Below are 24,675 nucleotides of genomic sequence, written 5' to 3'. Positions count from 1 at the left end.
GTCTCCCTGCCCAGCCGCCCCAGGCTCACCCACTGTCTGGGGCCGTCGGGGGCAGGCGCCGGCGGGGGGAGGTGCCGGAGCCCACGTCCCCAGCCATGGCCGGCACCTGGCATATGGCTTGGGTGATGAGGCCGGGCAGAGCCTGAAGGGCGGCTCCCAGAGTGTCCAGCTTGGTCTCCAGGGCCGCAATCCGCTTCTCCAGGTCCTCGCTGCGCCCCTGGAGCTCGGCCACCATGTCATACATGACGTTCTGGGTCTGGGGAGGACAGGTGGCGAGGTCAGAGGGCCCCGGGAGGCCCCCAAAGAGGGGATCCTGGCCTGGGAGGTCTAATCCTGGGTGCAGACATGCACTAGCCATGCTGGCTCAGGTCAACTTTGGGCTGCTGGGGGTCTCTGCCTTCGTCCTCTTCTTACTCTTTGGGTTTGCCAGGAAGCCAGTTCTAGGGCTCAGGCCCTACTCTGCTCCCCCCGCCCCAGCCCTGCTACCAAGATCGGGCACAAGGGCCCACTCACAGTGCAGAGGCTGGCACTGGGTCACTCACAAAACCCTGGACCTTGGGAGCCACAGAATTCTAGATTGGAAGGAACCTCAGGGGGAAGAATGTGCCCTTTGTCCACCCCAAGCATAGGAATCCTCTCCACAGACGGGCTAAGAGCTTGTGGGCTAGACCAGTGAGTGAGTCTTCTCCCACCCCAGTGAGTCATGGGCAGTGCCTGCCTCACCTTGGCCAAGTCCACCAGAGTGTTAGCCTGGTCACTCAACTTCCTCTGTTCCATCTTCACGCTCCTCAGCCTGTGGAGACATGGGGGGTGGGGGTGGAGAGGGCCAAGGAGGTGAGACTCAGGGCCAGAGCTGGGGGTGGCCCCAGGGGCCTCATCCCCTTCATGCAGGCCTCCCACCCCCCACCCTTACATCCAGCCCTGGGGGATCTGCCTCACAGGACATGCAGCAAGAGAATGAGGTGGGAGGGAGTAGCCTGTAGAGCAATGGAGGGTTTCGGGGTGCAGTCCCCCGGGGCCCCCTCATTTCCTCCACTCTTTCCGCTCCTAGTTGTGATCCACCCGGAGTCAGAAACGAAGCTGGCGTCATGGTGTAGGGCATGGGGCAGAGTGAGGGAGTGCGTGGCTTGTTGGCTGCTTCCCCTCCCTCCCTCCCTCCTCCCAGAGAGGTAGCACCTGGGATCCAAAGCCAGGCCAGTGGGGATGATGCTCAGATGTCTAAGGTGTGAGGGGATGGTGTCTGGCTATGGCACTGAGCCCCTTCTGTCCTGGACCGGCCCCAGGGCAGGGCTCGCTCCCTCCCCTAGGCCTGAGCAAATGCTCTGGGCCCCACTGCAGCAGACAGGCAGCGGCCAGCTGACCCATTCTGCCTGTCCCTCACCCCAGAGGCCCAATTGGACCAGCCTGGTCTCTAGGCCCTTGGGGTGGGGGGGTGGGGACTCTCCCTGGGGAAAGGGAAGAAGGGGCTGCCAAAGATGGACTGAATCATGTCTTCCCCTGTCCCTCCCCTGATGCAGACCCATGCAGGTAGTGGTCAAGCAACTGGCCCCCAGTGGGTGGGGGTGGGACTTACTTCTGAGCCCTGGTGGGACCAAGCAGAGCAAAGAAATCACAGTGTAGATTTTAATCAGTGCCTGCCCCAAGCATGGTGCCCATTAGCTCTGCCCACCTCCCCACCATGACACCCCAGAGGGGAGAGGCTCAAGCCGTGCTAGCCCTGGGGACCCTTTTCAAGAATCTATGATGTTGACACAACTGGGTAGCATCTGTGGATGGATGCCTCCCAAGCTGGAGTTTTCAGATGCCCACTCCCCCTTCAGAGAGGACGAAGGGGGGGGCATACCCCCTAATCCCCTAGAACAGCTGGGACTCATGTGGACAAAAGGCACGCTGACAGTGCCTTGGTCAGGCCTTGGCAGACCATCTATATCCCTCCCCACCCCAAAACTGACCATACTGGGGCTCCAACCTAGAAACCAGTGGAGGAGCCAGACCTAGGGGCTATAGGGATTCCAGAGTCCTTGCCAACCCCACCATGGTGCAGTGGAGGCCCAAGTCCCTGGTCCTCTTCCCCTGCAACTCCCATAGGGTTGGGGTTCAAAGAAGTAGGTGCCCCAAGGCTCTTGTGCTGAGGGAGGCTGCCGACCACCACCCTTGCCACCTGGGGCTTTTGGGGTCCTCCCACCTTCTTAGTGAGGTACCAGTGCAGAGAGCCCAGGGTTTGTCCCCTACACCAATTGGCCAGAAGCAGCCCAAACCCTGGGTGAGCTTCCCTCCCACCTGCTGGCACCCCCAGCCTCTCCACTTGAGTGTCTTCTCTCCTGTTCATGATGTGCAGACTGGGGCACAATTCAACCTCCAGTCTGGGCTCCCTTGAACCCTAGCCAGTTGGTCCTTCTCTGCCCGCCCAACAGCCAGTGGGGCCCCAAAGCACGCGGCTGTGTAACAATCAACCTAAGCAAGGCCTCAGTGGGGAAACCTGGGGTTCAGGAGCCCCGGGTGCTAGGCCCAGCTCTGTCCCCGACTCATTCACAGTGTGACCTTAGGCATTTGGAGAAAGATGATCTTTCTCTCTGCCCCAGCTGCTGCTTCCCTTGGAGGAGACCTCGGCATACATGCTCACAGGTCCCTAACACCTCCATCTCCCCTCCAGAGATGGCCAGGCCCCGGATCTCACCACCACCCACAAGTGCTGGACTTCCCTGTTCATCCGCCAGTCTCTTCTGCCTCACAGCCTGCTCTCCCTTGTCCCTGTGACCTCAGCCTTCCCCAGGCTGTGCCCACTTTGCTGTCTCCACTGCCCCCCCTGTCCTGCTGCCCATCCAACCGTGGATCAGCGATCCCCCATCTGCCGCTGTTAAGTGGGGCTGGAGAAAGCATCACTTCAGCCAGGCCCTCCCACCTCCCTGGCGCCTTCTCTCTCCCTCGCCCCAAGTCAGGGATTCAGACTTTTTCGTTCGTCCTCAAAGCCTCGACTTGTACGTCACTGGAGAAAGCCCAGAGCAACATCCTGTGCCTCACCCTGTCTCCATGAGGAGGTGGCCCTTCTCCTTGCCCAGACACCCCCTCTCTCATCTCTCTTTCCCTGGTCTTCCATCTCTCCCCATTTCCTGGCTACGTGTCTACCCTGTCCTTAACCCCCCTCGCCCTTGGTCCCACCCTCCCCACTCACTAACAGCCTCTGTCTCTCTTGCCCTTGTGGGCCAGACTCCTGGAGCAAGCTGTCTACGCCCCTTCTGACGTCCTCTGCAACCTTCCACCCTCAGCGCACGACCAAAACGGCTCTGAAATGGTCAATTATCTCTTAATGGCCAAATCAAATGGTCTTTTTCTCAGTCCTCGTCCTTCCTGACCTCTCTAAGTGAGGCCTCTGACACGAGATCACCTGCTTTTCCTGCAGTTCTTGCCCCTCCTGGCAGCTCCTTCTCAGTCTCTTTTGGCACCCCCTCCCCCCCGACCCTCAGAGATTACTTCCTGTCTACTCTTTCTGCCTTGCACACACACACACACACACACACACACACACACAGAGTTGTTGGCATGTGGTCCTCCCCTATCAGACTGGAAGCTCCCTGTAGGCAGGGGCCACATGTTTGCCTGTGTCTCCAGCATAGCCCTTGGCACATAGTCAGTACTTAATAAATGCTTGTTGACTGACCAAGAACCAGATGAGATAAATCTGAGTTGACCATGGCATCAACTATAAATGTTTTCTTATAACAATTCAGGAAAAACAAACCAACCAAAATAACTTCAAAACAAATCATCAAGCGTCTGTGCCACCAGGAGGCAGTGCAGGGCAGAGGGCAGAGCACCAGCCTCTTGCAGACTGTCTCTCCCTTGCAGAGTGACCTTGGGCAAGTCCCAGACCCTTTCTAGGACTCTGTTCCTACTCTCATTCTCCACCCTGTGCTCCCCCACAGGGAGGAAGGGGCGTCTCCCAGGTCTGCTGGGCTCCTTCCTGGCCAACTCTAGCTCTGCTCCGATCAGAAGGGAGTGTCTCCTCACTATCCCTCTGTTAACAATGCCTTGTACACAGCATGCTGAATGAATAAAAGGAGATCCAAGTTCACATCCTAGCTCCATCATTTGGCAGCTTTGACCCAACTTGGGCAAACCATTGATTAGACCCCCACCCCAGTTTCCTCACAGGATGGGGGTTAAAGGGTGGCGGGAGCTGTATAAGCATCCCCCTCCTCGTCAGCGCTGAGGGCTCCTCCTGGGCTGGCTGGGCCCCCCACTACCCCATTCCCAATGAGGGGCCCCAGGGAGGAGCATCCGGAGGGGGTTTGTGTTGCTCCGGGAACAGCCAGCAGGTTTTCTGGGCAGCAAACTGAAACATGCCCCCTTGCACCATCAATGCACATCCGTGCACACTCTGAGAACGCACGTGAGGATGGGTGGGGGGAGTCTGTGTCTGTGACCTCATTGGTGCAGGGATGCCAGGGAGGAGCTCCCTGGCCTCCTCCTCCAGGAGGCCCCCCCCTTCCCCCTTCTTTCCAGGGAGGTTTGCAAAGCGCTTTACAAAGATCATGTCATGTGATCCTCCCAACAACCCTGGGGGCAGGTGCCATTATTATCCCTGTTAGGGTGGCCGGAGCTGAATTTGAACTCAGGGCTTCCTGATCCAGCTCCAAGGCTCTGGCCGCCTGGGCTCCTAATTCCCTAAGTTACTATCCATCTATTTTCTGGCATCTCCTACTAGGCTCTTAGGTGTGGTCTCCCCCATTAGGATGGGAGCTTCCCGAGGGCAGGCACTCGCCTGATAGACCAGCAAGTTAGAGAAGTTAAAGGAGCCTGCCCAGGGCACCAGAGCCAAGACAGGGCAGGGGCGGCCCCACCACACCCCTCCCCCATCTGCTCTGGTCTCCCTCCCTGTCAGGAGCAGTGCACTCAAACTCAACCAGGAGCTTGCAGCCACCCATGGCCCCGTTGACTCTGTGCCCAGCCCTCCGTCACACCCATTCTCCTAATTATGTTTAGGGATAAAATGAATTTTCAGGCCACCGTAATATCAAAAATCAGTGGGGGCAGCTAGGTGGTGCAGTGGATAAAGCACCGGCCCTGGATTCAGAAGGACCTGAGTTCAAATCTGACCTCAGATACTTACTAGCTGTGTGACCCTGGGCAAGTCACTTAACCCTCATTGCCCCATAAAAATAAATAAATAAAAATTAAAAAAAAAAAAAGATACTAAAAAAAATTAGTGAGGCGCGCAGCCACCAAACTGTAAGGAAGAGGCCTTGCCCAGACCACACTGGACAGTCAGGAAGCCAGCCAGGCAGAGGCTACAGCCTAGCCCTCTAGCCCTCCCACAGCTGGGGCTCTAAGGCTGCCTCCTCCAGCCCTGGCCCGCCCCCCCCCCCCCACCCCACCCCATGACCACACCTACCCAGCTCTGGGCCCTATCTCCAGATGCCTTTGCAAGAAGTGACTCACCCCTGGGGCCTGCCCTCCCTCTTCCTTTCCCAATCCCCATCTCTCCTGGTGGCCCCCCCCCCCCCCCCCCGTCCATCTTCCGGGCCCCAAAGAGGCTACAGCTGCACGGCCAAGTCCAATCAAGCCGTTCTCCTTCCTTCAAGGCCTCATCCCCACTGGCCTGGACCAGCCTTCTAACCGGCCTCCCCTTTCTCTCCCTCTATCCCTCCAAGATCAGGGGCCAGAGCCCTCTTTCCAAAAGGCAGCTCTGGTCACACCCCTCCCCTAGTGCTACCTTCCACGGCCTGATGGGGAAGGGCTCCACTTCTTAGCCTACTATTCAAAGCCCTTTGTGGTCTAGCATGCAGTCAAAGAGAGGGCCATGGCTCGGGAGCCAGGAGAGCTGGGCCGGGCCTGGCCTTGCCCCAGACCCAGTGTAACCTTGGTCAGGCTCTTTTTCCTTCCATGGCCTCAGTCTTCCCTCATCTGCAAAATGAAGGCCGTGGACTAGACACTCTCTGAGGTCCCTGGGTACTACCCTTTCCAACCTGGCTCTTCCAGGTTGGACGAGCCTTCCAAGACTGACCACACAGTGCCCCCTCACACCTTCCTACCGGCTGCGCCTGCCACACTGCCTTGCACACAGCGGGAACTTCCCGGTCCCTGAACATTCTACATCGCCTCCCACGGACGAGGCGCCATATTCCTTGACATGCTTGTGACTGAAATGGTGCGGGCCTTACCCAGAGTGGGCAGCAAATACATGAGTGATGGATTAATTGGAAGAATGTCCTTGCTCAGAAACCCAACCTGCATCCCCAGCAGAGTTCCCAATGGGAAGAGACTGCCTGCTGGATAGATCTGGGACCTATCTCCCCTGAGCTGTATGATGCCCAGGGTGGAGGGCACCGCAGGATAGCAGGCCTGGCGGGGTCACTGAGGAGGGGGCAACCTGGGGCTTTGGTGTGGATCCCGAGGGGAAGGGCAGACCCAGAAACAGAAGCAGGGAAAGGTGGTGCACTTACTGATGGATGGCCTGAAGGAACTTACGCTGGTGTTTCCGAACTCGGGCATGGTCGGGCTTCCTCACCAGCTTGGTGTGTTTGTAAATGAGCCACGTTTCCCTGAGTACGTTGGCGGCAGCATTTTTGACCTGGGCCGGGGCGAGGCACACAAGAGACCGATGATCAGCCAGGCCCTGGGTGCATGGGCATGAGGGTCCTCTCTCCTGATCAGCCCCTCTTCTAGGAGTTTTTTGATTGAGAATCCTGCCCACAGACAAGGGCCTGGAGGCTTATCTCTCTGCATGTCTGTGCGTGCCCGGGCCACCCCCACAAGAACCCGAGCGTGGGCAACTGCAGACAGACATCGAGAGAGCAGGACTTGGCCTCTGGGCCTGGCAGTGCCAGGGGGCACATGCTTGGAGAGGGGCAAACACTCACCCGCTTGGTAAGCTGAGTGTCCATCATGAAGTTGTGGACGTGTTTCTCAGCCTTGGTAAGCTCCAGTTTTCGGGCCACCACGGCCACCACGAGGGCTGTGCAGCCGGCGCCCTGGGGAGGGGCATTAGGGTGAGGCAGTGACTGCGTGATCCCCAATTCCAGAAGCCTTCCTAGACTAAGCCCAGGGGTGTCCTGTCAATACTGACGGCTGCAGCGGGGCACGCTCCCTGCATCTTTTAAGAGGATGCTTTATGGATGCCCACCTCTCTAGGCCCGAGCTCTCCCACTTCAGACTTCCCTCCTCCAGGCAGGCAGGCCATAGGCTCCTCCCCAGAACTCCAAGCAGGGACAGGGCAGGAGATGCTCTTCCCAAAGGCAGGGGCGGCATCTTCCCCCCACCTAGGACAGGGAGTTCCAAAACAGGGTCCCCTTACCATGATGCCCGTGAGGAGACACACGCCCTTCCCACAGTAGGTGTGGGGTACCATGTCCCCGTAGCCAATGGACAGAAAGGTGATGGAGATCAGCCACATGGCCCCCAGGAAGCTGCTGGTTACCTCCTGCTTGTCGTGATACCTATAGACAAGGGAAGGTCCAGGTCAAGGCCAACTGATGGCAGTTTCTTCCTGGCTGGCCAGCTGCCAAAATAGGAGGCAGCTCGGAAGCAGCCCAAAGGAGACCCACGCCAGGCCCGGGATGTTCTCAGGCCAGAGCCACAGCTGGAAGGATTGTGGTCTGACCTGGGCAGGCTTTGGAAACTAAAGATCTCATGTGGCCTCAGCTTTAGCAGAAGGAAGACGGTTAGAGCTCCCTTCCAGCCCCTGGGAAGCCAAGCCTCCCCTGCCCCCCACCTGGCCTGCTGGAGTGGGAGGGGGCTTTTACTGGTCCCCCTCCCCCAGCCAGGAGGCAGACAGAGACTGAAACACACGCCCAGGAAATGAGACAAACAGACAGTCAGCAAGAGATGCTGCGGTGGAGGCCGGCGGCAGGCACCATAAGCTGCGGCAGGGGAGAGGAGATTCAGGCTGGACACAAGGAAGTGCTTTCCTGGCCAGTGGGAAAGCTCCGAGGGACACACGAGGGAGGGAGGAGGGGCAGGGGGACAGGCCTGAGTTAGTCTGCAGGTGGTTTGCGCTGTGTCTGCTCCATTTACCCTCTACTTAAAGAGGGAGGGAGGACGGGGAATATTACTCCCATTTTATGGGTGGAAAACTGAGGCTCTAAGAGGGGAAGGGACTTGTCCACGTCCTACGGCCATCAGCAGGACAGTGGCCAGAGCCTGGCCTTCCTGGTGTGCGGCCTACTCTGAAGGAGAGGGAGACAGAAGCCCGGCATTTATTGGAGAGGGGGCAGGAAGTGAAAAGGAGGCAGAGAACTGAGCCAGGAATCTCAGTGACAAGCCTGTGGGAGGACATTCCCAGGGTCTACCCTGAGTCCGAGCAGACTTTCCCCCCTGACCCTCAAAGTGGGCCATGGGAGGCTGGTAGGAATGGTGACAGGGAGGGGCTGAGGGAGTGGTCCCGGCTTTCTTGGTAGTCCTACCCCTCTGCACCCCACATTGGGGCCCTGTGAGCCAGAGAGTACCCACAAGAACGAGAGAAGACTCTCCACATCTTGGGCTATCCTAGGCCCTGTACCACTCTCCTGACTAACCCCTGCCTGTTCCACCCTGGTAGGACAACCCCCAAAGGGGCTGGGCATGGTCCACAGAGAAGGGACTGAAGACACTGTGAGTGCCAAGAAAGCCCTTCAGGAAGGGGACAGACAAGGGGTCATGCAGGGCAGGGTGGAGGGCATTGGGCTAAAGGGGGACACATCCACAGAGGAGACGGAGGCAGCTTTAAGCAAGCTGGGCTGAGAATTTAGGATTGGCCGCTTCTCCCCCCAACATGCATCTCCCAGGCTCCTTCTCCCTTCTCTAGGGGTCCTCAGGGATCAAGGAGGCTGAGGCAGGAAGTGACCCTTGAAGGGAGTGACTTGGAACTGCAGAGAGCGGGTAGTGGATGGTAGGGTCTGCTATTGCCCATCCCCCACCCAGGAGGACCCGAGGGTCCAGCTCTGCCATGGACTAAAGAGGCGGCCTGGGCTTGGGGTTCCAGGTGAGAGGCTGCTGATCCACCCCCAAAGACCTCCCAGGTCTAGGGCCTGTACGGGCCCCAGCACCCCAGAATTAGGGTGGCACTGAACTCTTGGGAGAACACCCCTCTGTGGGCAGGCATGACCTCGAAAGCAGTCTCTACTCTAGCAAGGAGCCAGAGGTGGCCCAGTGCACTATGGGAAGGTTATGTGATGCCTCAGGTCATCTTTGCTAAGTTGCCCCTCACAGTCCTGTTCTCTGAGGCCCAGGAGGACAAGGCTGAGCCCTTCCTTAGCTTGAAGGAGGCTCTGTGTGTGTGTGTGTGTGTGTGTGTGTGTGTGTGTGTGTGTGTGTGTGAGAGAGAGAGAGAGAGAGAGAGAGAGAGAGAGCGCGCACGCGAGCACCTTCCCTACAGCCAGACTTTTCTCTCTTGTACCCAGAGGTCACCTAGGGAAGCTGGCTTGATCCCAGAAAGTGAAACTAGAACTAAGGTGGGAAAGGGATGCGGAGGGCAGCAGGAGATCTCCCTAACAGCCAGGCTGTTCTCAGTGAATGGGATGAGCTACCTGTGGTGGTAGAGAGTTCCCCGGCACTGGAGGTATCCCAACAGAGGCTGGACAGCCACTTGCAAGGGAATTCCTGTACTCGGAGCTCTCAGGAGCTAAAAGCATATGTTTTTTAAATGGTTTTATGGTTTTAGGGTGCTCTTCTAGGAATTCACAGGAGTGCTGATTGGGAGCTGAGTGAGACCCCCAAAACCATCCAGCTCAACCCCCTCATTTTACAGATGGCAACACCAAGGCACTGAGCATGTGGCAGAGCGAGGATTCGACTCCAGAGCCAGCATGGGGCAGCCTCTCTCTGGGACGCTAGCCACCCCCACCCCAACTTGATTCTGAATCATTCTCATTCCCCCTTCCTGCCAAGTCTTATTTCCTCACCTAGCCTTGAAGCTCTATGGGCAGGGATGGATTATGGCTTCATCTCCCCGGGGGAATGTGGGACTCTTGGTAGGGCAGAGCGGGAGGGTCTGCTTACTGGTCTAAGGTCTGACCAGGGCCGGGAAGAGGCCAGGAGGTGGCCGGCCCTGACGGGAAATGGAGAAGCCTGATGCCCCCATTTCACAGGCAGGAAGGGGAAGGGGATGGGGGCTGGGCTGTGGCAGCAGGGGCCTGGGCACAGCCCCCAGTGGTTCCAGCCTTTCAAGGTTCAGACTCCTGGCCTCACTACCTCCCCCAGGGAGCCGCTCCCCACCTGCCCCCTCCCTCCAGCCACAGCAGCTAATCATAAATTCTGACTGGCATGAGTCAGGGAAGGGGGGGGGCAGCAGAACAGCTCTGTGTTAGGGAGGCCAACTCACATTTTTTCCCTACCAGATGACGGAGCAAGGGGAGGGAAGAGGAGAGGTGGTTAAATGAAGCATCTGCCTACCCTCTGGGGAGATGGAGAGGGAGGGGAAAGGGGGCTGGGAAGCCAGAGACCCACACCATCCACCACGTTGCCAAGGCCCCAGGTAGCCAGCCTGACGTTACCTGGCCTGGAGCCTCTAGCCACTCAGATGTGACTGAGCTGGGCACCAGAGAGAGGAAGGGGTCTCTGCCCTATAGGGCACAAGGTAGACAACAACCTACAAGGCTGGTCACGAGGAATCAAGAAGAGGGCAAAGGGGGCAGGATGGAGCGGGGAGCTCCCCTGTGTCAGAGGGGAGAAGAGCTGGGGCCAGGACAAGGAGATAACACGCCCCAAGTCCCCTGAGGACCAGGGCAGCAGGCTCAGGCTATAAGAGACCTTAGGAGGTTCAGAAGAGAAGGACTGGGGGGAAGTCACTGAGGGCCCTGAGGGAGAGGTCTGAGAGAAGCCACAGCGAGGACTAGAGTCACAGAGTGTCCAGGGGCCTGAGAAGGGGGTTGGGGGCATGGAGGCCTGCTCAGGGTGGTAGAGTTGGGAGGGGGGGCTCATGGAGAACCCAGGGGAGAAGTGTAAATCAGGACTCATTGAGATTGGAAGGAGAGGACAAGAGCTGTGGATCCCAGGGAGCTCAGGGGAAAGGAGGCATCCCAGGGACCTGCAGGGAAGGGGAAAAGGAGAGCTGGCATCACCAGGACCTCACCAGAGGCTCAAGAGAAGGGGATTGACTGGGGGTTGGTCACAGGGACCCCTAAGGGAAGGGGAGATCAGAGCCACACTGAGAAGGCCGGAGTGGGTGGGGAAGAGCTGAGGTCAGAGCCTAGGGGTGAGGAGCCTGATCTGGGGTCGAAGGGCCCCCCGAGGGCTGCCTGCCTCTGGAAGGGGAAGAAGACTGGAGCGCCCCAGAGGCGCCGGCGCACCTCTCACAGACTCGGACGGTCCAGGCGGCGATGATCCAGGAGGAGATGCTGAAGACGAGAAGGACTGTGCCGGGACAGATGGTCATGAGTGTCTTCATGACAAATCGGGTGTCAAAGTGGATCTTGTTGAGGGCCCCAATGCTTCTGGATGAGGCGTCAGTGAAGAGCTTGCTGTGCAGGAGCATGACTCGGCCGATGAGGTAGAGGCGCAAGAACATGGGGATGGAGAGGATGACGTCCACGTCTGCGTCTGCCACCGACGTGGTGTAGGTGAAAGCCAGGCGGGCTGTCCAGGTGAACAGGTACTGGCCGGGCACAGGGTGCACTGCGCACACCGCCAGCTCCAGCGCGATGAAGAAGATCCGCTCGTAGGTCATGGCGATGCGCCAGTCGTCAGCCCCGTTGTCCACCATGAACAGCTGCAAAGGGAGGAGGGGAGAGGACTCAGTGTGGGGGATGAGAGGGAGGAAAGGGACTGGTCAAAGCACCTGAGGCAGGTGGGGAGTGGGTGGGGAAGAAGCATTTAGAAAAGGCTGAGGAGCAGCTAGGTGGCACAGTGGATAAAGCACCAGCCCTGGACTCAGAAGGACCTGAGTTCAAATCTGACCTTAGACACTTGACACTTACTAGCTGTGTGACCCTGGGTAAGTCACTTAACCCCCATTGCCCTGCAAAAAAAAAAAAAAAAAAAAAGACAGTGCACCAGGCACAGCGCTTTATAAATATCATCTCATCTGATCCTCACAACCACCCTCTGAGCTAGGTGCTGTTTACAGTTGAGGAAACCAAGGCAGAAGTTAAATGACTTGCCCAGAGTCACACAGGTACTTAGTGTCTGAAGCTGGATCTGGACTCTGGTTTTCCAGACTCCAAGCCCAGCATGTTCTGGCCACTGAACCACCTACTTACCCAAGTAAAGAAGGTTCCCTGAAATAAGAACGTCAGGCAAAGAGAACCTTTAGGGAACAGAAGGCCAGCAGAGCCATGAAGGTGATGCAAATGCTTAGGAAAACCGTTTGGAAGCACACCACCAAAGTCACAGAACTACTCTCCAAGCCGATCTCTGAATGCAGACTAACCAACGGAACATAGCTGGCCAACAAAAGGCTGAGCACAGCCCCACCCAGACCCCTTCTCTTCCGGGGATGGTTCTGATGAGTTGCTTTGGTCACCAGGGAGGGCTCGCCCCACTGCGGCCTAGGAAACAACCGGCACAGGCGGACGGCCATATCCTCTGAACCAGCAGATCCTTTCCAGGGAGTCCATCCCAAGGAAATCAAAGATGGTGGGAAAGGCCCACGGGCAAAAATATCTCAGAAGCATCCCTCGCTGTGGCAGGAAAGAAGCAAAGTGCCAGGGTGTCCCTGGACTTGGGAATGGTCAGACAAAGCCTGCAGTGGGAGCTTGATGAGAAAGGATGAATATGAAGAATCCACAGAAAAATAGGAAGACTTGTAAGGAAGTGATGCTGAGCAAAGCTGGCAAGACCAGAATGACCTCTTCGAGGCCTGAAATAACGTCAATGAAAACGTCCTGACACCCAGCGAGGCCTCTCCTCTTGGCAGAAAGGTGGTGTGGCCTATGGGTGCAAAGCCAGCAGCAGACAGCCAGACTTGGTTGATAAGCTGCTTTGTTTTGCCTGCCTGGGAGTGTTCTATTAAGGAGAAGAGACATTGGGAAGTAGGAGCAGTGTAAAACAGCATTAATAAGTGGGTATTTTTTTGTTTTGTTTTGTTTTTTGGTGCGGCAATTGGGGTTAAGTGACTTGCCCAGGGTCACACAGTAAGTGTCAAGTGTCTGAGGCCGGATTTGAACTCAGGTACTCCTGACTCCAGGGCTGGTGTTCTATCCACTGTGCCACCTAGCTGCCCCCCAATAAGTGGTTTTTAAAAAAGAAAATGTCAGAGCTGGGAGGACCCTTAGAACAGGGAATGTCAAGCCTGGGAGGGCCCTTGGAACACAGAATATCAGAGCTTGGGAGGGCCCTTAGAACATAGAACGTTTCCATTTTCTGACCATAACTGGCCTATACACAATAATTCTGATAGTGAAGTTCAGCATGACCGAAGGGCTCTTTCTGATGTCACTGATGAAGTACACGTAGATCCCTGAAAATATTTGGATGGAGATTGTGAAAAGTATCTGAAGGATTGTGCCTTTAATACCCAACCCATTTCTCTACTGAGCCTCGTTGGCCATCTCCAGAACACGGAAGTAAGTGTTGTGACCTAGAACATAGCTACATTTGTAACTACAAAGGGGGGTTGTCATCTTATTTAGGGAACTTAGTTTGGAGAGAGTGAAGTTAACCATCACTAGGAGCCTAGACTTCAACAGATCTTTCTAATTCGAAAGGACAAAGCAAAGAACAACCTGCCAAGAAAAGCAAGTCAAAATGAAAAGGAGGCAGCTAAGTGGCACAGTGGATAAAGCACCAACCCTGGATTCAGGAGGACCCGAGTTCAAATCCGCCTCAGATACTTGACACTTACTAGCTATGTGACCTTGGGCAAGTCACTTAACCCTCACTGCCCCACAAAAAAGAAAAAGACAAAAAAACCCAAAACAAACAAAATGAAAGGAAAGGAGAGAAAGCTCAAACAGCCCCTGAGGAAGCATCCAAGCAACTGGTTGAAAAAGGGAGAAAATCCAGAATTTCACTTGGGATTCCTTTACTGAAGGAATCCAGTGATATTGATAAATTACATGACTTGATAAGTTAATCAATTAAATTGATAAAATGACTTGATAAATTAAATGACTTGAATAGCTCAGGGGACTAAATGGAAGTGAAAAGTGTGATACCAAAGTCAGGAAGCCAGGAAAAAGGAATGGCAAATTTGGCTCAGTTGGAATCTTTGAACCCATCATCTTGGCATTGCTGGCTTGTATGTGGAAGGAAACAAAGTGTTCTCATAGATCAGTTTGTTGTGAAGTAAGAAAGGATGAACCAACCAAGGAGGAAAACACTTATACCAGTTACTCGGGCAGGAAGATACTGAAATGCTAGAAACTGAGGCAGGAGAGGACGGTGAGTCTGGGAAAAGCAAAGGTGAGGAGCCTGAGTCTATAGGCATCCCCCCATTTCAGAGGCTGCTACCTACACCAATGCAGGCCACATTTGAGCTTTCTGCTAGGAATCCATCCCCCCAGATTCCCAATAAGACCCCAGCAGTATTCTGAAACGTCAGAACGAAGCTCTCAGCAGACAGTCCTTTTTCATGAAATGTGTTTAGTCTTTTCTATTACTCATATAAGTCCTTTTTTCCCTTGAATCAAATGGTGTCATTTTAGTATGGATTTCTTTAGTTCTTGGTTTTTAAAATCCAGAATTACTTTTGACACATAAAATAGTCTTCCTTTGAAACCGGCATGTCGTTTGCACACAAAAAATTAAAGAAGGGAGCAAAATAATGCAATGCAAGGAGACAAAAGAAACGCATTGAGCTGACTAAAAACATCCTCTTAGGAAAACGTTATCTGTTTTACATGAGGAAAAAATCTTGCCTTGGAATTTATATGGTGAGACTGCATGATTGTGTGGGGAAAAAATCTGTTTTTTCCTATGATATTTTTCATTCCTGATTATTGAAGTTTTTCATAGCGTACACACTTCTTACAACACATGATACCAGCAGCAACTGAAAATGAAGGCCCAGATTCAGCACACATCACCCACCCAGGTGTGTAGCCCGACATGCGCACGTCTGGTCCTTCACAAGCTGCACTTCCAGTCAGTCAGGGTTATTATATCGACTTTCTAACCAGAATCGGTCATTGTTGGGATCATTCTGTATAGGCCTGTGTTAGTATAACACCTTTTCTTTATTTTACCAAATTGATATATTTTCTGTATCTAATTACCAAAAGTTAACTTGGTTTTTGACATTTATTTGCAAATAAAGTTTTTCTACTTGGATCTATGGTTTGTTGCCCACCTGGCTGAAGGCTGCATTGGCTTGTTCTGAGGCTGGCCTTGTGCTCAACTGACCTAGGAGTTCATACACCCATTGGGTGGAGAAACTGTGTTTTGGAGGTGTTCAATCTATCCACAAAGACAAATTAGGAATGCTTTCATTCTAAGAGGCTCCCAGAAGTCTTACATGTGCTTGTTTACTTTTTTTTTTTTTTAGTGAGGCAATTGGGGTTAAGTGACTTGCCCAGGGTCACACAGCTAGTAAGTGTTAAGTGTCTGAGGCCGGATTTGAACTCAGGTACTCCTGACTCCAGGGCTGGTGCTCTATCTACTGCACCACCTAGCTGCCCCTTTGTTTACTTATTTTTAAAATTGTCATGTTAGACTTGTATGTATGAATATAATTAAGATACACTATTATTGTAGGTTAATAGGTGTAGATGGTAAGACATATTTTGTTTTTACTGAATGTGCCCCATTCTAAGGCAAGCATGAATAAAATTAGGTTAAATATAAAAAAAAACAACCCCAAACCACAGAATATCAGAACTGAAAGAGCCCTTAGAACAGGGAATGTCAGAGTTTGAAGGACCTTGAATGTCAGGACTGGGAAGGCCCTTAGAACTCAGGATGTCAGGGCTGGGAGGGCCCTTGGAACCCAGGATGTCAGGGCTGGGAGGGCCCTTGGAATCCAGGATGTCAGGGCTGGGAGGGCCCTTGGAACCCATGATGTCAGGGCTGGGAGGGCCCTTAGAGACCATCTGGTCCCCTGGCTCATTTGAGAGGCTTCCTCCCATTCCGCACCTCTGCTCCAATTCCTTTCTCTTCACCTCTCTGAGGGTATGCTGATTGCCCCAGAAGGAAATGCTCTCCTAGAGGACAAAAACTGACTTGTTTTTGTCTTTCTATCCACAGGAGGCACTGAATCAATGTGTGCCGAATGAGCCCAATGCCGTGCTCTGGGAAGCACAGGCTGGCCTTGGAGCGAGAGCCTCAACAGGCATGGCCACTTCCCTGGGCCCAGCAGAGGTATTTCTCCCAGACTTCAGCCAGAAGGAGCAGCAGCCCTCTGCTGCTGGGGTGTGCAAACGCATGGGGTGGGACTGGGGAGGCGGGCACTCACCTGGATCTCCCGGGCATGGTACATGATGATGAGACCCAGCAGGATGACAGTGGAGAGGCTGATAAGGCATTTTAGTGTAAATGAATATGAAGACTCCTGGGAACAGAGAGAAATGGGTCCATGAGAGTTGCAGGGTTGGGAGGCAGCCACACTGTATTCTGCCCCACCCCCCCACAAGGGACTGTAGACTTAGAGCCAAAAAGCACCTCAGCCGCATGGATTACAGCACCCTCGTTTAAAGAAGAGGAAAGGAAGGCTCAGAAACATCAGGTGATTTGCCCCAGTACAGGATCCTCTGACCTCAAACCCAGGATTTTTTCTTAGACAGCATCGAAGCTCCTCAGCTTTTCCTTTGGGTAATGGGAGGCTGGTCAATGAGGGAAGTGGGACAGTCCTTCATGGAAAAGCCTGGGGCAGTGGGACATTCTGCCCTCAGGGCTTGCTGTCAAAACCCAACAGATCTTGGAGGATGGGTGCCCTGGAGGCCAGGTGCCACAATGGGCAGGGCCTCCCCAGGGCGGGCCTTCTCTGCCTCTCAGCTTTCCTCCTCTTCCTCCTTTTCACCAGGTGATCAATAACAAGGAGTGGAAGCCCTCTGGGCTTCAAAGTGGGGTCCGCAGGGCAAGTCAAACCAGCCCTTATTTTTTTTTTTTAGTGAGGCAATTGGGGTTAAGTGACTTGCCCAGGGTCACACAGCTAGTAAGTATTAAACGTCTGAGGTCGGATTTGAACTCAGGTCCTCCTGACTCCAGGGCCGGTGCTCTATCCACTGTGCCACCTAGCTGTCCCTAAACCAGCCCTTCTTAAAGATGAAGACATGGGGGCCTCAGAGATGAAGACCTTGCCCAGAGCCATCCATCCATCTAGCCTAAGCCAGCACTCAGACATGGGCCTCTGAACTGTGGGCTCAGCGCCTTCTCCATCACGACCCACCCATGTCTGCCAGGGCCAACTAAGGAAAGAGACTGGTGTGAGGGCCTCCCCTTGCTGTCAGTGCTATCATGCCCATTCTCCAGATAGGGAAAGGGATGCTGGGAGGGGGAAATAATCCGCCCATAGTCCACAGGGAATTCTATGGCCATCCCTAAGTCTCTTAGCTCTTCTGGCCCATGAACTAGTTAGATCTCAGACATTCTCCTTTAAAAGCCTGGGAGGACCTCCTCATGCTGTCCAGCAGCTGCTCAGGCAGATGAGCCAGCTGAAGACCAGAGAGGGTAATTGGCTGGCCTAAGGTCACACAGCCTCTAGGGATTTCGAGCATGGAGGACAGGGGTCCTCAGTGCATGGTCCTGGAGGAAGGCCCCTTCCTGTCTTTGATTCCAACCATCTGGGTTCTTTCCTCCTTGCCCTGGGTTTTCCTGCTCTGGAGCCCAAAGGCCTACTGCTTTCCTTCCCTGGCTTTTGGCTCTGTCCTAGACACACGTTCATGTAGAAGAGGCTTCCGTGAGAATGAGCACAGGCAGGAGCTAAGCTGGTTCTGCCCCCAGCCTTGGCTCTAGACCAGCTCAGAAGGAAGGTCACGGGCACCAAGGGATCTAGTCCCATTCTGACTTCTTCAGTTGAGAAAACAGAGGCCCAGAGACCAAGGTCACACAGGTAATAAACACCACCAGTGGGATTTGAACCCAAGTTCTCCAGCTCACCCAGAACCAGGAGGCTCTTTCCACTGACACCATCCTCTTGCCCAAAGCTTCTTAATCTCTTCTGTATCATGGACCCCTCCATAATTTGAAATAAGACAACCTGACAGTTTGTGTAATAGAACCACTCTGGGGCTGCTGGTTAACTTGGACTAGTGTAATACAAACATTTAAAACAACAGCTACATTTCAGTTAAGGGTCAGTGAGAACAAAGGTGCCATTTTTCCCCCATCCAAGTTTACAGATGCCCTGACATGGATCTGTGGCCCTCCTGGGGGCTTGTGGGTCCCAGGGTGAGACCCCTGCTCTGTCGCATCCAATGTCATGACTTTACTGGGCTTCAAAGAGAAGGGCCAGCCAATCACGGGAAGGGCCAGGATCTGAAGAGAGGGTGGCCTGAGAAAACACCAGAAGAGAAAAGAGCTAGGGAGGCCCCTCCCGACTCCATCAGCAAGTCTCCCAGGAGACTCTGCGGGGGAGGGTGTCATCCAAGAGAAAGGGGTACCTTGGTGTAGACGCCCCAGGACAGCTCCGTCTCAGTCACCATAACCACGATGCCGAACATGCCAAAGATAAGAGCGTAGTCGCTGAGCCGCTTCCGCTTCTCAAAGAGGACTCGCCGGTGGCCCAGCCGGTAGCTAACGTTCTGCGTTTTCCTGGGGCCCCTCCGGGGACTACGGTCTCCCTCCTCCTCCTCCTCCTCCTCCTCCTCTTCTACTCGGTCATGCAGGCTGGCCGGGGACACATGTACCTGCTCCCCTTTAGACACGACCACTTCTAGGCCCGAGCTTTGACGGGTGCCCCCGCCACCCAGGGCCTGCAAGGGCTGGCCCTCAGGCTCGTGGATGGAGAAGGTGAGACCGCCTGGGGGCTGTCCCACACCCCCGTTGTACCTGCAGTTGTTCATGGCTCTCGGGACAAAGGGGTTGGGCTCGCTGCTTGCTGATCTTGAAGTGGCATGGCTCAGCCTCCCACTGTCGATGCCAACCTGGGGGCAGCAAAGGGAGGCTGAGTCAGGAGGACCCCTCGGGTGACTGGAGGCAGGGGCCACCACCACTAAATGGCATGGGAACAAAGATGATCAAACTCAGGTCCAGGGCTGAGATCTGTTTGTTTTGCACACCAGAGAGGGGATTCCAGGTCTGGTACAGGGAAGGGAGGTGGGGTCAGCTCCCCTTCCAACCCTCTCCTGTGAACTTTGCATGAATCTCAATGGAGTGAAATTCCTATAACGTCAGCTTCTATTTCTAGGGCTCTGTAAGGTTGACAAGCCCTGGGAGGGAGGTGATCAAAGGACCATCACCCCCATTTAACAGATGTGGAAACTGAGGCTTGGGAGAGGTAAAAAAGCCTAGCCAAGGGTGGTTCCCACAACTGGTAAGGGCCAGGACGTGAACCCCTGGGTTTCCTGACTTCTGGGCCCACTTCACTCTCCACCCTTGCCTTACCACCTCTGTCAGCAACAAGAGCCCGCTGACAGAATGGGATGCCCCGGTGGGTAGAGAGCTCCCTGTGAATGGAAGTGCCCAAGCAGAGACCAAGGGACTAGCTGTCAGAGATGCGACTGTACGGTTTCCTCCTCCGATAGAAATGGAACCTAATCTATTTCGGAAGTTCCTGGAATCTGAGAGTTCAACTTCTAAGATTCTAGTCTCTAATTATCTACACACAGGCATAGGGGGTGGGAACCTGAAGGGATCACAGGATTTAGAGCTGAAAGGGATTTCAGAAGTCACCTCATCAGACACTCACATTTTACATGCAAAGAAACTGAGACCCAGAGACAGAACTCAAAGCCTCCTTTTATGCTCATTTCCTAAGTGTCTTTTGCTCATCAGCCAGGAAGGAGTCTCTGCTCCCCAGATTCCTCCCCACAGCTCCTAAAAGAGAAGGCCTCGGGGAGCCAGAGGGTAGCCAAGTTAGGAGAAACCATCAGAAAAGTGCCCAAAGGTCACCTCGATTCTCCAGCATTGGGTTTTAGGGTTTCCAAGCCTTTCCTTGGGAAGTTCCACTTAGGTCTAACTTAGTCCATGCTGCTACAGGACAAGCCCACACCATTTATCTGGACTGGCCTCTGAGGGATGTCACTTCTCTGTTCATCACAGAACTACAGAACTTTCGGGTCAGAACCAGCAGGGACCTTACATGGCCATTGGACACCTGAGGAAACTGAGGTCCCGGAGGAGGAGTCACTGAGGGTCACATGATTATGGCCAGAGAGCTGAAAGGGAGCTCAAAGGCCTTCTAGTTCGGCCCCTTTGTTTTAGCCAATGCCCAAGGCTCCTCAGTCCCTAGTGAGGCAGAAGAAGACCAGGCCCCACCACAGTCACTATGGAACAAATAACGACCACAAACACCATGCCAACTCAGGGAGACAAGTGAGCATCATCTAGACTGGATCCAGGTAGCCTTCCTAGGAGGGGAGCCTGAGACAAAGCTCTGGTGACAGAGTCTGTGGATTGGCAGGGGCTGGGGATAAGGATACCTGGGTGGAGGGAGGCTGTCCAGGGTGGGTCAGGGAATGAGGAGAGCAAAGCTGTTGGCATCAGGGTGACTGGAAGGGAGAAAATGCCCCTTTCCCAGGGTGGAGAGAATGTTTGAATAGGCAGAGGAAGACATCCACAATGTAAGGGAAGTTTTCTACAGATGGAAACCACCCCTGGGGCTGAAGTCAGGGGACATGGGTTCCCAGACCCGCCTCTGCCTGGATCTGGGATCATAGATAGTCACTTCCCCTTTCTGGGTCTCAGTTTCCCCATTAGAAATAAGGGGATAACAACATTCACAGCACCTACCTTCCGGGGCTGTTGAAAGGATCAAAAAAAGGCTATCAGATGATTCAAAAGCACTTTGCAGAACCACCTTGTAAACTATAAAGCCAGCCGGGTGCCTTATGTGAGGGATGATTCTGGGCCTGCCCAGCTCCCACAGCCAAACAAAGGGCTAATTATCCCTTCACTCCCTAGTCTCCGAACGACCTGTTAAAAATACTCCCAAGGTGAACAGGCAGAGATGTTGTTTTGCCTGGAAAAGGAACCAAAAAGCCGGAGAGAGAAAGGTCGAAGCAAAAAGCTGGCAAGCCACGAGGAGAGGAGGAACACTTGTTACAAAGGACAAAACATGCTGGAAGGGACTGGGAAGATCGTCCGGCCCAAGCCCTTCATCTTACATGTGGGGAAACTGAGGTGCAGGGAGCACAAGGGACCTGGGGCTCAAGGTCACACCAGGAGGGAGGTGGGTTGTGGCAAAGTTGGGGTATGTCGGGGGAGGGGGGCAGCTCAGTTCTCTTGATTGCTAATCTGATGTTCACCAGGGGCTCCTTCCCTCCTGACTGAATGGCCCCTTGGCTCACAGGTTCTTCTGAGTCTGGCCAGAGGGCCCTCTCTGCTCTGAAATCTCATGGTCTAATGGCCTTTCCTGGCTCTGTTATTCCACGGGTCTATGCCTCTCTGTCACCCATCGAATGCTGCACCCTAAATTCCCCACAAAGGATCACAGTGGAATTCTCACCAGAGCTGTGGAGGCTGAAGGCTGAAGGGGTTTAACAGGAAGGGAGGAGAGTGGGTTGAAAGGTTGAGAACAAGTGACCTTCTAGAAATGCATTGCTGAAGCTGCCACTTGGGAATCTGGCTCATCGGCCTTGGGACACACAGTCTGTGGCCAGCAGGAGCTCCTGCTGTGCTGCTTCTGGCCTTCTCCCCCCACCCCATTTTATCTGGCCCAAGTTCTGAAGAGCCTTGGTTGGGGGGGGGGGCAGGCTCAAGGAGACTCCATTGGAGTGGCCAAAAGGTCCCCTGGCAGATGTTCCCGGTACTGTACAAATGGACCAAGTGTGCTTCAGGAAAAACCCTCCTTCCTCATGCCTCCTGGGTAAAAGGAGTCAGCTGTGGTCACACTCTATGGCTGATACTAAGTAAGTCCCTTCTCCTTTCTGGGTTTCAGTTTCCTGCATAAAACAAGGGGGGGGGTTGAATGTGATGAGCCCCATCAGCTCTGGCAGTCTGGGATTAGAGGGTGGATTTTCTGGCAAGTGGAAGACTTGAGGCAGCTGCCTCAGGTGGTACAAGGGGCAGGGAGACCAGAGAAGGGTTTCTTCTCCCTATCCCCACCCCCTACATGGTGGTAGTCCCTGCTTGTAGAAGTTTACCAGCCCTGGGAAGTGATGATACCGTTAGAATGAGTTCCTGGGAACAACTGGTTAGAGAAGCTAGAATATCAGAGCTGGGAGGGCCCTTAGAACACATCCTGAGAAAATCATTAGCACGCCACATGACAGCTGAAAAGGACCTCAGAACCCAGGATGTGAGAGTTGGGAGGGACCAGCCCCAAGCAAGGAAGGGGCTTGCTCAAGGTCAAACGTGGGACCCAGAGTCACAGGAGGCATCAGGGAGGAGTCCCAGCTCATCTCCCACCCTGAGAATCTTCAAAGCAGAGGGCAGAGAGGGGGCTTGGATCTAGTGACTCAGAACAGTGGTAGGGAGAAAGACCATGCTGGAGAAGGGAGCTCTCCGAAGGAACTGGGAAAAAGAGGGACCACAAGGAGCTGAGGCCCCCCAGGGGCCTCCCTATCTGGTGGGGTGGTAAAAAGTATGGATTTTTCCTGCTCTAACTAGATTCTGAGACAGAATCACCCTAGATCTACTCCAACACCCTTCTCTTGTGGAAGGGACTTCAACTTTCCCAGAAGGAACAACTGGCGGGAGTCCCCCTGAAAACTGACCCAGAGCTCCAGCATTCCGCATCCCCTTCCTTGGGAAAGGGACTTCAACTTTCTCCCGAAGGAAGCGCTTGGAGGAAAGGGCACGGGGAAGATGGGGGCACATGGGCAGTACTGGGTGAAGGACGGGAGCAGCTTACCCAAGCAGGGTCCTCCCCTTTCTTTCGGGCCATGGGCTCCATGCAAGGACCCTCCCCTCCCCTTGGGGCTGGATTCTTCGCCAACCTGGGGCTCAGAGTCTGACTTCCCTCTCCCTCCAGACAAAGGAGGAAGGTCTTTGCATTTGCATTATGCAACGGCCCCGACTAATTGCTCGGTGCCTCTCGCAGCGAGCTAAGTGTCTCGGGCTTCGGGGCTCCCTCCCACAGCTCCCCAGTGGCTACCCCTTCAGCAGGGTGCAATTAGCGGCGGCTCTCCCGAGCCAGCCTGACGCCGCCACCGGGTGCCCTCCGTCTGTGTCTCTTTCCCCGGTGCGGCATCAACACACACGCACTCACACCCGCCCCTGCCGCTGAGGCACCGGGGGGGGGGGGGCAGCTGCCAGGCCCCGGGCATGGGGAAGGGTCCCAGGTGACTCCCTCCCAGGATTCCTTCCGGAGGGCCCCTGGACCCCCTCCCCCAATCTTCCCGCCCAGATCGCTGTCCAGCGCGCTGGAAGCCGGGCGACTGTCGCCTCGGCAGCCACAGGGCTGGCCCCTGGCTGCCCTTCGCACCCCCTTCCCGAAGCCCTCGGCCCTCGGCACCCCCTCCCCCCCCCGCCCTCTTTAGCCCCTTACCGCCAGCTCCCCGCTTGCTGCCCGCTGCCCCCCCGCTTGGAGCCCGCGGTCCCCCCGGCAGCCCCCCGCTTGGAGCCTGCTGTCCCCGACTTGCAGCTCGTCGCCCCCCGCACCTCCCGGGGGCCCCCAGGACTCCGGGCTCCCCGTCCCGCGCCGCCCGCCTACCTGCTGGAGCGGGGCCGGGCTCGGGCTCCAGGGGCCGCGGGCGGAGCAGCAGGAGGAGGAGGAGGAGGGGGAACGGGAGAAGTTTCCGAGGGGCGCCGGGGGCGGCGGCGGGGGCTGCGGGGGAGGCCGCGTCCTGGCCGCGGCCCCGGGTCCCGGCGGGCTCCCCCCCGGGGCCGCGGGCCGGGGCCGCGGCGGGGGTGGGCAGTGCCAGTAGCCCGGCGGCGGGCCATGGCCCGGGGACTCCGGGGGGCGGCTGCGGGGCGGGCGCGGGCAGGGGGCTGCGGGGGGCGGCGGCTGGTGCATGCCCTGCCCTGGCCCGGCCGCCCCGCCCCGCGCCGGCAGCAGCCGCGCCGCCTCGCGCCGTCTCCACCTCCGCCGGGGGCTGCAGCCGCTGCAGCCGCTGCTGCCGCCCGCCCGACTGGGGCCCGCGCCCTCCCGGGGGCCGGGGACGTCCGCGCCGGCCCGCTGATTGGTGGGCTCAGGCGGGCGCGAGACCCTCGTGACGCTCTCGGTCCGCCCCGCAGGCCCCGCCCCCCGCTCGGCTCTGAAGCCCCGCCCCGCCCCGCCCCGCCTCCCCCTATCTCCGCTCCCCTACGGGGTCCGGGACTCGTGCTGATCCGTGAGCACAGGGCCCAGGGGAACGCAGGGCAGCATCTCTAGCTCGTGCCATGCGCACCCGTCCCCTCCGCCGTGTGCTCACCTGCTCGGCCACGCGAGTCCCTTTTCTCCCCGGACGGGGAAGTGGGGCGCAGAGGGTGCAAGGGGGTCCCCGGCTCGGGAAGGGAGAGAAAGCCTGGCTCCCAGAGCATTCCAGTAGTAGTGGGGCGAGTTCTCTCTGGATCAGGGATCAGAGGACCTGCCTTTGGTTGTTCGTTTTCCTTTTTGCTATCTATGTGACCTTGGACAAGTCACTTAGCCCACCCCAGCCTCAGGGTCCTCCTGTGTAAAGCACAACACATGATTTCTAAGGGCCTTTCCAGCTTGGGTATGGTCATTCCGTCTCTGACATCCTCTATTCTGAGCGTGTTCTGTAGCTGCTTCCAGCTCAGACATTCCCCTGTTCTAAGGGCCCT

At 55.7% G+C, this 24,675-nt stretch overlaps 1 protein-coding gene across 3 annotated transcripts in view; it reads right to left on the bottom strand.

The window, feature by feature from the left end:
* Window positions 1-24,675, bottom strand: part of KCNN1 (potassium calcium-activated channel subfamily N member 1) — a 36,335-nt gene that overhangs the window by 757 nt on the left and 10,903 nt on the right. The window contains exons 1-11 of one of the 3 annotated variants that reach the window (XM_043977553.1): window positions 23,603-23,707; window positions 18,450-18,932; window positions 16,304-16,399; window positions 11,265-11,683; window positions 10,298-10,306; window positions 7,295-7,436; window positions 6,861-6,971; window positions 6,444-6,571; window positions 1,574-1,582; window positions 724-793; window positions 30-256 (exon numbers count right to left, since the gene is read on the bottom strand). In XM_043977553.1, coding sequence (XP_043833488.1) covers window positions 30-256; window positions 724-793; window positions 1,574-1,582; window positions 6,444-6,571; window positions 6,861-6,971; window positions 7,295-7,436; window positions 10,298-10,306; window positions 11,265-11,683; window positions 16,304-16,399; window positions 18,450-18,851 — 1,613 coding nt within the window. In that variant the 5' untranslated portion in view covers window positions 18,852-18,932; window positions 23,603-23,707. Of the gene's footprint in view, window positions 1-29; window positions 257-723; window positions 794-1,573; window positions 1,583-6,443; window positions 6,572-6,860; window positions 6,972-7,294; window positions 7,437-10,297; window positions 10,307-11,264; window positions 11,684-16,303; window positions 16,400-18,449; window positions 18,933-23,602; window positions 23,708-24,675 lie in introns of those variants that run through there. The other 2 variants (XM_043977550.1, XM_043977551.1) reach the window with 2 other exon arrangements.

The sequence above is a fragment of the Dromiciops gliroides genome, chromosome 1 (genome assembly GCF_019393635.1).
Source record: "Dromiciops gliroides isolate mDroGli1 chromosome 1, mDroGli1.pri, whole genome shotgun sequence".
NCBI classification, from domain to species: Eukaryota; Metazoa; Chordata; class Mammalia; order Microbiotheria; family Microbiotheriidae; genus Dromiciops; species Dromiciops gliroides.
This window is presented reverse-complemented; position numbering and strand designations above follow the sequence as displayed.